Here is an 11,390-nt window from a genome sequence, read left to right as displayed (position 1 = left end):
CTATGGTACTTTGTAATGGCAGCTCTAGCAAAAGAGTACAACACATACAAGTTATACCTTTTAAACTGGTGGACAGAGAGCTCCCACATTCTGAAGAGTAGAAACTGTTTCTTGCTCTATGTTGTCCAAAGTTCCAACAGAAAGCACCAATGATGCTGGGCCTACTGGGCTGACCAGGCCACCTTGGAGGGAGTTATTTCTCCCTTGGCTCTTGGCTGCTAAGGTGAAGTCATCCGAAAAAGTAAGACTTTTCTTTTATGAAGCGACTGGTGACTTACTGAGCAGAAATGCTTGTCATGGTCAGCGAGAGAATGCATTATTCCTCATGGTCCATTCCCGTGCTGCTTTCTGGCTGGAAGGGTGTGCAGTCTTGGATGAAGAAATGGAGGGACAGCGCTGCGTCTGTGGTGTCCCTGGTGTTCTCTGTCCCAGGACAGTGGAGACAGAGGAGACAGAAGAGAAAGAAGTAGTTTGAGGTGGAAGGAAGGAAGAGAGATGCATGATGTGAATCTCAGGACCCTTTCCACTCACGGAAGTGGAGAGCTGTGTCTGTGGATCAGCGGGATTTGGAATCCGATCTTTTGCTGGGCACTGTGTGTCGGGAGGCTCTGGGAGAACCACATTTAGCCCCCCACAGCACTTTGCTTGGGAAAGCCGCCTAGGGCTACAGGGCAGTGTAGGCGGGCGCGCGCGCACCCGACACGTCCTCGGGGCGCTGGCCCCTCCGGGCGCGCGCCCGCCCCCGCCCCCGCCCTCCACCGGGCTGGGTGGACCCGGAGCCTAGGTCCGCTCCCGCCCTCTCCGTGAGCCGGGACCCCGGGCCGCGTGCGCCCTGCGCCCCGCGCCCCCTCCCCGCCTGGCGGGCGCGCGCGCTGTCTCCCGCTCCCGCTCCAGCTGGCAGCGGCGGCGGCGGGGATTGTTTTTGTTGTCGCTGAGGCCGGAAGAGCTGCGGGAGCCGGGTCCCCGTCCCCGGGCCGGGCGCCGCCGCCGCCCCCTGCCCAGCGCCCGCGTCTCCGCGGCGCCCCTCCAGCGCCAATATTCCGGAGATCAAGCGTTACGCGGCGGCGGCGGCGGCGGCGGGGCCCGGAGCAGGAGGCGCCGGGGACCGGGGCGAGGCGGCCCCCGCCGCCGCCATGGAGGCGCTGGGACCCGGTGAGGAGCGCGCTCAGGCTGGGCCCCGGACCGGGCCCCGGGACTGGGCAGGGCGGGGGGTGGTTCAGTGGGCCGGTCGCGCCTGGTGGCCCCTGTCGGCTCATGCGTCCCTGGTTTCGGGCCGTCAGGCCTGGGGAAGGGGACCCGTGCCCCACATAGCACAAGGCAGAGGGAGCTGACCCGGGCCTCTGGGGGGCGGGGACCGCACCCCAGTCTGGAGAGACTCGCAAATTCTCGAGGTCTAAGGGAAGGAGGTCCAGGAAGGTGACCCGCGTTCCCAGGTAGGGGGGAGACCTGATCCAACCTCAGGGAGGTGGTCTGGCCTCCAGTGTGGGCCTCAGTGGGGACGATCTGTGCTAGGTGCTGGCGGAGGCCTGGCCCGGACCAGTCCGGGAAGGACACCCTCCTCCCCTACTACCAGGGGCATTCTTGGCTCGGGGCCACACCCCTATTTTTCTTTGCACTGACAGGCCAGAGCCCTCAGATGAGGAAGAAGGAGAACTTCCCCTAAACACTTCTCATTACCCCCCGAAGGCCAAGGGGCAAAGCGCCCACCCTTTCTCAAAGGCCCTGAAGTCTTGGAGAATATGGTCCTATGCCTCTGTTTTTTGTCAGTCTGTGCGACAGACCCAGAGTAGTCTGGTAACTCGCCTTAGTGACAGGCGAGTTACCAGCCAGCGCGCTCCAGCACAGGCTTTAATGCCCCGAGTGTCTTCTAATTGGGTTATGGGTAGTTGTGAGGATCAAATGAAGGAGAAAGTGCTTTAGAAACTGTAAGTCCCCATCGTTATGAGTGGCCTCTGGTTATCTCCCTGACTGCCCAAATCGAAGGAACCATTCCAGGTTGTAATAGATGCCCTGAAGATTGGAGGCAGGTGCTTCTACCTGGAACTCCAACAAGTTTCTAATGTCTTGGCTAAGCAGGGTAGGGTTTAGGGGCTGTGATAGAATTAACTTATTAAACCTTATCTACAGTGGACTTAGTTGTAGAGCATTTCATTTTTTTAACGCATAGAAAATTCAGGCTACCATTTGAGTTTGGAAAAACTTTGCAGATTTACTTAACACTTGTTTACATAGCTGAATGATTAAACCACACCTTAATTTGCCCCTTGAAGTATTTCTTAAAGGCCTTCATAAATCAAATTTCATATGCCTTTAAAAAATAAATTGGTTTTGCCACATTAATATTATTTGATAAACCTCAGTGTGAGTATTACACTGGGTTACTGCAGCTATGTCCCCAGGCTAAAGGCATGATCAGGTTTTTAGGAATGTAACAGACTTCTGTTCAAATACAGTCTAGTAATTTAATAGTTGTAGAACCGTGGGCAAATTACTTGTTCCTTTAGACTTCCATTTCCTCATTTATAAAATGGGGGTAATAATAATTATGTGCTACAAGTTTTTTGTGAGAATGAAATGAGATAATCTATGTGAGAAGACTTGTTGTAGAGAATAATGTGTTATAGATACTCAACAAATATTTCTTCCCTCTCTCCCCTTTTAATAACTCATAATTGAATCAACTGTTGCTTTTATGAACTGATAATGAAAGGGACTATGTAAGTGTGTATACTAACTAAATTTCATGGAAAAGATCAACCTGGTGGTGTTAGGAACATCCCAGAGACTCTTTTTATTTTTGGTTTGATTTTAGCTTTTGCAGGTTTGAGGGCTTATCAGTTCACCTAGGATTGTGGAAAATTAATTCTCATTTATAAGACACTAGTGAGTAAACCAAAATGTCACATAGATATTTTCTGTTGACTGTAATATTTTCTTGTCTGCTGTCTAGCAAACTCCTTTTTTGGTGTCACAGTACCTTGGAAACCCAATTAATAACAAGAAGCTGCTTGCTGAGCATGGAATCAGAGCAAAGGGAGTTGGTAATCTTGTGGGATATTTCATCCAGGCTGTTTAAGAACCCAGAGAAGCTTTTCTGCTTCTTTGTTAAAGCTCATGGATGCAGTGCCAGTGCCCTCCCTCTCTGGAACAATCACTGAAGCATGCTTAGTCTTGCTCTGCTCTCCCTCGTCCAATTTCAATTTCTGACAACAATAACTTAGAAATAGATTTAATTAGATTACCATTTATTTTGCTTGCATTAATGATAACTTTTATTTTTATACTGCTTTACCATTTGGAAAGTGCCTTCACAGCTGTTAGCTCATTTGATCCTCTGTGAGATAGGCAAGGCAGGTATTATCCCCATCTTACAGATGAGAAAAGAGGTTCAGAGAGCTTCAGTGACTTTACCAAGGTCTCAAGGCTGAGTGATGAAATGAGGATGAGTCTCGGTCCTCTGGCTCCTAGTCTAATGCCCTCCTCTTCTTTTTAGCTGACTTCATCTGGTTTATGTTGGGTTGTATTTGTTACCTTTTTGAAAGATGTAGTTCTCTGACTTGGTCACCAAATTTTGGAGATGCTCCCAATATAAAGACCTTAGAGCACTGGCTATAACATTTATGCAAGTGCAGTCATAATAGCTAACAGTGATCATGTGCTTACTATTATGAGGCACTGTGCTAAGCCTTTTGTATACACCATCTCATGGGATCCTCACAGTAGCCTTAGGAGATAGATGCTGTTCTTACCACATCTTCTCCACTTTAGATGAGGCCACTGAGGCACAGAGAGGCTAAGAAACTGGCCCTAGGTCACGCAGTTACGGAGTGGTAAAACCAGGATTGAAACCCAGGTGGTTTGCTTCCAGAGCCTTAGTCACTGTGCTTTGTTTCTTCATAAATACTTTTGATAATTCAAATAAACCAGCTTTTGGAAAAGAATATAGAATATAGTTTTTAGAATGTAGTTTTCTAAATAAATCTTCTAAACTTATGAAAAGAAATGATCACTCACCTTCTAACTTTTCTCTCTTGCCAGGGAAAAGAAACACACTATTTACTTTTCTCTGCTTCTTAATCTCTTTTCTTTCATTTTCTCTGCCTCTGTCTCTTTGACATAAAATACTTCAGAGAGGTATAGATGCCATAGGATTGTGAAGAATATTGGGGGGAAAAAAGCACTGGACTGGGAATTAGGAGACCTAGATGCTAGTCATGATTTAAAATCAAAATTGTGTATCCTTGGGCAAGTCACTTGATCCAGATTTCTGTTTCTAAATGTATACCATAAAGTTGGATTTGTGATTCAATGATTACTTAAGTGTATCTTGGAATATGCAGGACTGACTTATCTATATGATTTAATTGGGTTAGTTCAGCATGCCTGTCCACCTCCGATACTATTTATTACTTACCTTTTACTTTGTTTATAAACACCTTATCACACCAGAGTAGATCTTGTCCACCAGAAGAGGAGCTCAACCCCAAGCTATAATAATATTTTTATTATGAATTATGTCCTTTTGCTTTAATGAAAAATAATTGTCAATTCTTTTGTTTTAGAAATGACTAGGCTTCTGTTTGGTTTCTATCTGAAACTGCTACTCAGATTGTTGGTGCTGTTCAGTTCAACATTTGTTGAATTCCTACAATGTGCTCGTCTTTGAATTAGGTATTGAGAAGGCAACAATGAACTAGAAGTCAATTTCTTCTAAGAGTTTACAGTCTAGTCGAGGAGATAGTAGTTTAACAAGTTGTTTCTACATACTTGTGCAAGTGCTCCCTTATACAGAGGGTCTTGGAAACACAGAGGATTCATCGTCCAGTTTGGGAGACTGTGGAAAGTCTTTCTGAGGAGGTCACACTTGACGTGAGTTTTGGAGGATGAGTATAATTTAAGGGAAGAATGAACAATGAATTTAATACATGAAAAGATTTTCAGTACTTTAAGAATTAGTATGTGGTGATCTGTCAACACAAATTTCATTGAAGTATTTGCTTTGATTTTCCTGTGATGTTGGACCAGAACAGCTTCTTGCTTCAAAGTTTTCTCTCCTTAGTGAATTATCTTTGTTCTTGGTGAAATACCATTGCAACAAGAGAATGTGTTGTAACTTTCCTTTGCAATCACAGCTCACTTTACTCCACACCTATTCATAGCAGAAAAGATGTTTATTTTTTAGGCCACTGTCCATTTGACATTATCATCAAAAAGGAGTAAGATTTTCTGTAGACAGATGTTTACCAAACTGTGTTTCCCTAAATCCTTATCTACTGAAAATTGATAGATGTTGATTTTACAAACAGAGAGAGTTAGTGTATGTGTGTGTGTGTGTGCATGTGTGTCTGTGTTCTGGAGAAAAATAAGTTGGGTAAATGATGAGTTAAACAGGTTATTTATTACATGACTTATTAGAGAATTTAATATGATAATATATATTGGAATTTTAAGAAGGGGAGAGAATAGGCAGTTTCTTTAGCTTATGGGATCCTTTCTTTTTACAGAATATCTTGTGAGCCATCAGTGGAATGATTTGGAATGACTGCTCTGTCTAGACCAAGGTTTCTCATCCTCAGTGCTGTTTGATACTTTGGGCTGAATGCCTCTTTGTTGGGGGTGGCTGTCCTGTGCATTGTTGGATGTTTAGCTGTATCCCTGGCCCCTACCCATTACATGTCAGTATCACCTCCCCCTGCAAGTTGTCACAAACAAAAAGGTCTCCAGAAGCTTGCCAGATGTTTACTGGGAAACAAAAACTCCCCCAAGTTGAGAACCACTGGTCTCCACTGTAAGTTCCTTGAAGGCAGAGGGGGCTCTTTTTCCTGAGTCCACAGTACAGGTTAGACATGTAATAAATGAGTAAATGTCTGTTGAAGAAATAAACTGGACTTTATGATCAAGAAATATCAGATTGTCCAAATTTTTAAAATATCAGGTTATAGACAAGAAAGTCTAGCATTATTGGTGTTGTTTCACTACTTAAATTAGCAATTAAATTGATAAATATAGCTGCTGCTTAATCTCCTACAGTCTGTGCAAACTATAATAAAGTAGATTAATTTGTGGAGGATTAATGGATCATCTCCAGCCTTAACAGGTGATGGCCCCCAGAGTTTAGAGATGGTACTAAGATGGTACTATTAAAATGCACATAATTTTATAAGCCTAGCTATGGATCTACTGATGCTGATAAAAGATTTTATACAGTAGACTGCCTCTGAGATACAGTATACCTCATCATACTATATCTAATGTTGATGTCCTCCATATTCAAAACAATAGCAACATGGCAAAATATTTAGAAATCTAGAGAACCTTAGGTCAAAAGACATTCCAAACTCTTTATATCAGATTATGTTCAGTGAATAATAAGATCTCAGTGATTGTAGCTGTTATCAGCCCATCGTCATCATGATCTGAAGGGAATATTATCCTTCACAACCAAAGAGCACATCAAATGTCTTTCAATCTCTTCAGGGCCTCCAGCCAGCCTGTTTCAGCCACCTCGTCGTCCTGGCCTTGGAACTGTTGGAAAACCAATTCGACTGTTAGCCAATCATTTTCAGGTTCAGATTCCTAAAATAGATGTGTATCATTATGATGTCGACATTAAACCAGAAAAACGACCTCGTAGAGTCAACAGGTAAGGCTTAGAAAGAGTAGACTTCTATGTGTATTTAAATACGTATAATTTATTTATTATGAATCATATTGTTCCCTAAATTCTTATAATATGTAGACTTTGTTTTTCTTAAGATGGTAAGTTTCCTGATAGCAGTTTTGCTGTCTTATACTTGGGTATCCTCCACAGATTCTAGCAGAGTGCTGGAGACATCATTGTTCAATCAGTACATACTTAATGAATGAAGATGAAAGGCCTTTCTTTCATTGTCTAAAGGCAGCAGAAATGTATAAACATAGATGAAGACACTGATGTCATTGGAAAATAGACATCTGGAAATTACAATTTTATTATTGTGTTGGATATGAGAAAAATATAAATGTAAAGACAGAAGAATTGTTTTGGCATATTGAACAAAGTAAGCTCAGAGAGAAGCTCTGTTTAATTCTAGCATTATCCCAGAGGGGTCTAGATGAGATTATTTAAGCCTTGTGGTCTGTGTGCCAGGAACTTACCAAGTATGAAGACATATCCCTGTAGCAGATAGTCTTACAGTGTTCTGAGATCACCCACTGTCCTTTGTTCTGTTTCCACATTGGGATTTCAGGCAGTCTTTAATATTACAGTTCTTGTCTTTCCAATCTTTCCAAGGATACTCTTGCTGTTAAGTGAAATATTTTTTGCTGCTTGATTTTTTTTCTCATTATAGATTATTAATTTGGCTTTCTGGTATAGTTCAATCTCATGCAAGCCCTTTTTGGCTGTTGTATAACTGAGAGTGATAGTAATAGAAGTGGTGGTAGTGGCTAACATTGATCCATTCAACATGTGTTCTGTCGGGTGCTCACTGTGTGTCAGGTATTGTTCTGTGTTCCGGGAATACAACATGAACAAAACAGACAAACATTCCTGCCCTTGAGGAACTTTAATGAGGGAAAAGACCAAAAATAAATGAATAAGCAAACAAAACGTATTATTTGATAGTTGGTGATAAGTGCTGTGAAGAAAAATAAAACTGGGATAGAATATGAGGGTGGGAGTGAGCCACTGGTTATATGTGTTGTAATTGTATATATAGTGTGTATGTATATGTTATGCATATGCATATATATTGCACATATTATGTAAGATGTGTAAGCATATATACATATATATGTACATGTGTGTATATATATGTATATACAGATAATGTTTTAAAAGAGTAGTTAGGGAAGGTCTCACTGAAAAGTGGTATTTGGGGAGAAACCTACAGGAGGTGAGGGATATCTGCATGAAGAGAATCCTGGACAGAGGCAGCAGCTTGCACGGTATATTCAAGGAACATCAGATAAGGCCTGTATTGCTGGAATGAGTGAGGGGGAGAGTGATGCGGGTTGAGGTTAGAGAAATTCTAAAGGGCCCTCACATGCAGAGTCTTGTAGGTAGTCATGGGACTTTAGTGTTTACTCTGATTAAATGGATTTTGACATTTGATGTGACTAACTTAGATTTTTAATGGATCATTCTGGCTGCTGTGTTAAAAATGAGCCCTAGCAGGTAAGGGTGAAAAGCGGGGAAATCAATTCAGAGGCACTTGTAGTGATTCAGGTGAAAAGTAATGGTGGCTTGAACTTGTGTGGTACAAGTGGTAGTGAAAAGAAGTGGTCAGATTCTATAAATAGTTTAAAGGTAGTGTCAACAAGATTTGTTCACGGATTGAACATGAGGTGTGTGAGAAAGTAATGAGTCATGGTTGATTCCAGAGGTTTTGTCCTGAGCAAATGGAAAAATGGAGTTGCCGTTTATCAGGGTGGGGACAACTAAGGGAGAAAGCAACAGGGGTGACAGATTAGGAGATCTGTGTTTTGGACATGTTAGGATTGAGATGTCTATAAGACATCCCCTTCGAGATGTTAAGCAGGAAGTTGGATGTTTTGGACAGAACCAAACGTCCTGCGAGGAACAGGTTTATTGTGTGACAAAGCACCTCATAAAAATGTGAGGTTGGATTCAGGGAAGAGGTCCAGGCTGGAGACAAATATTTGAGGGTCATCAGCATATTGGTGATAAAGCCATAAGCTTGGTTGAGAACTTGTAGAAAGTGAATGTGGTTAGAGAAAATAAGACTCCAAGACTGAGTCCCAACGTAACCCAATATTTAAAAATTAGGGAGATGAGGAAAAATCAGTGAGGAGACTGGCATGGAGAGGCCACTTGGATGGGAGAAAACCAGGACAGAGTGAGAAGGCAAGAGAAGATGTTTTAAGTGAAAGAATTGATCATCTAATGTTTGAGGAGTGTTGAATTTCACAATGTGAAGCTCACTGGGGACCTTGATAAGAGCAGTTTTGATGGAGGAAAAACCTCACTTGAGAAGATTGAAGAGGGAAAGGAGAAGAACAATTAGAGACAACTCCTTCAAGGGATTTTGATGCAAGGGAGAGCCGAGAACTGGAATGTCCAGATTAGGAGGATGTGGGATCAAGGAAGTTTTTTTTTGTTTTGTTTTGTTTTGTTTTGTTTTTTTTAAGATGAGAGAAATTATAGCATATTTGTATGCTAAAGGGAATCATTCAGTAGAGTGGAAAAAAATTGATGGTTCAGGAGAGAGGAAGATTCCTGGAGTGATATCCTTGTGCATACCAGAGGAAATAGGCTGGTTAGCAGACATTTTGTCTTGTCCAAAACATCTATAAAACATTTGTTCCACATCAAAAGGTCCCTGAAATTTGGTCCTATTCAAAACATCCATGAGCATATTTGACCCATGCCAAATGGCTTTGGACAGAACTGAATATCAAGGACCCTTTGGTGTGGACCAAATGTCTCCATGGACATTTTGGACAGGACTAGGAATGACTGAATATTAAGGACCTTTTGGCGTGGACTAAATACTTTATGGACCAAATATCTTGTGGGTGTTTTGGACAGGACCAAATGTCCCGCAAGGAGCAGGCTTATGTAACAAGCACTGTTCTATGTACTCAATGTGTATTTATTCGCTTAATGTAAGAACTTTGGTGGAAGATATTATGATTACCATAATTCTACAAATGAAGAAACAGATGTGGGAGATTAAGTAACTTGTCCAAGGTCATACAGCTCTGCCATTTAATCATTGTGTGACCAGGGGTAGGCCTCTTACCCATTCTGAATTTTTATTTTTTCTCTTTAATATGAAGATAATAATCATTGCCCTACTTGTCTCACAAGGTTGTTGTGCAGGTTAAATGAGAATAGAGGTGAAAATATGTTTTTACTGTAAAACTCTTTATGGTTATATTTTAAGAATGTAGGATGAGAAATTACCCTTCCACTGAAAATGTATTGTTCTTAAGTCAGCTTTTTATAATTGGAATGTATAAGACTACATTTATCTATCAGTTTTTATTTTTAGTTGCCTGGTGTGTTTTGAAAACATGTGGCTTACCCAAAGATTTCATTTGTAATAATACTTATGCCTTTAGCTAGTTGTGATATATTTTGGCTTTTAAGATACAATCCCCACACATGGGGCTCACTAGTGTTGCTAAGACATAGCACCTGACTTTTCACTGACTCTGGCATTCCAAAATCTCACAGACTCAGACCTGTCCAACTTAAACTGTAGACTCTTGTTTCCCCACAACTGCGTTTATTTCAGGTCCTGCATACAGTGTGATCTGGCATATATGCAAAAACACTTAAATAAAGCTCTTTGTGCTTGATTGAGAGCAAGGCTTTCATTCTAAAAAGAAAGAAACTACATTGGTAATCTTTATGAACTGAGGATATTTTATCACGTTCTCTTCTCTATACTACTTGGAAGCAGTTTAGAATAAAACAAGACAGTATGCAGAATAATAAATTACTAACATTAGTCAAAAGGGTTGACTTATTCCTTTGCATGCATTCCGATGCATATTAAATTTATTGATCCTCAGATTTCTGAATTTCTGCCCACTTTCTTTTCCAAAGCCAGTATACTTGAATAAGAATGCTTATTTGATAACAAACTTATCCTTCAGTTATGAGCATGCCAAACTTGGATACCTAAGATAGGTTATTCTTACAAGGCTATGTTTATGATAGAAGAGGATTTTGGAAAGCAGGAATTGGGAGGATGCTATAAATTTTATTCTCATTTTCCTTTTATTCCTCTCTTTCTTTTATCTTGTAGTTGCTTTTGTTCACTTGCCTACCTTTCTTTAGTTAACTTTTTTTTTAATTACTTGAGTCAGTTGTAACTTTAACTCTTACTTTTTCCGAAGAGTTGTGAACTGAATGTAGATGATTAAGTTATGGTGAGAGTTTCCTTACTGTTCGCCATTTCTTAGCACTAACCTCTACTGTCTCCATTACCGTTAAGGGAGGTAGTGGATACAATGGTGCGGCACTTCAAGATGCAAATATTTGGTGACCGGCAGCCTGGCTATGATGGCAAAAGAAACATGTACACAGCACATCCACTGCCAATTGGACGGGATAGGGTAAGAGTTAACAGCAAGAAACATTTATTAGACTTAGGTCACTTAGTAGTAATTACATAGGACAAAAATGTTTCCCTTCCTAGTAACAGTTCAATTCTTAAAAGTTGTTTCTCTTGGTGATGGTAGATTTGTTATTCTGTTTGTATTCTCTTGTCCCTTAGTTAATGATTGATTATGCCATCTTTCCATATATTCTAAATTTCTCACGATGTTAAAGTGCTACCTAAATCTGAACAATGGAGTTTGTATTACTGGTAGATTATATAACACCCTCTTATGAAAATATTTATAATACCACAATAACTTTTTAAGACATCTAT

At 41.2% G+C, this 11,390-nt stretch overlaps 1 protein-coding gene across 2 annotated transcripts in view; it reads left to right on the top strand.

The window, feature by feature from the left end:
• Positions 1-735: 735 nt before the first annotated feature.
• Positions 736-11,390, top strand: part of LOC105072822 (argonaute RISC component 4) — a 33,635-nt gene continuing 22,980 nt past the window's right edge. The window contains exons 1-3 of one of the 2 annotated variants that reach the window (XM_074376868.1): positions 736-1,152; positions 6,478-6,643; positions 10,950-11,070. In XM_074376868.1, coding sequence (XP_074232969.1) covers positions 1,134-1,152; positions 6,478-6,643; positions 10,950-11,070 — 306 coding nt within the window. In that variant the 5' untranslated portion in view covers positions 736-1,133. Of the gene's footprint in view, positions 1,153-6,477; positions 6,644-10,949; positions 11,071-11,390 lie in introns of those variants that run through there. The other variant, XM_074376869.1, reaches the window with a different exon arrangement.

This window comes from Camelus bactrianus, chromosome 13, assembly GCF_048773025.1.
Source record: "Camelus bactrianus isolate YW-2024 breed Bactrian camel chromosome 13, ASM4877302v1, whole genome shotgun sequence".
Taxonomy (NCBI): Eukaryota; Metazoa; Chordata; class Mammalia; order Artiodactyla; family Camelidae; genus Camelus; species Camelus bactrianus.
The sequence above is the reverse complement of the archived record's forward strand: the minus strand, read 5'-3'. Positions and strand labels throughout refer to the sequence as shown.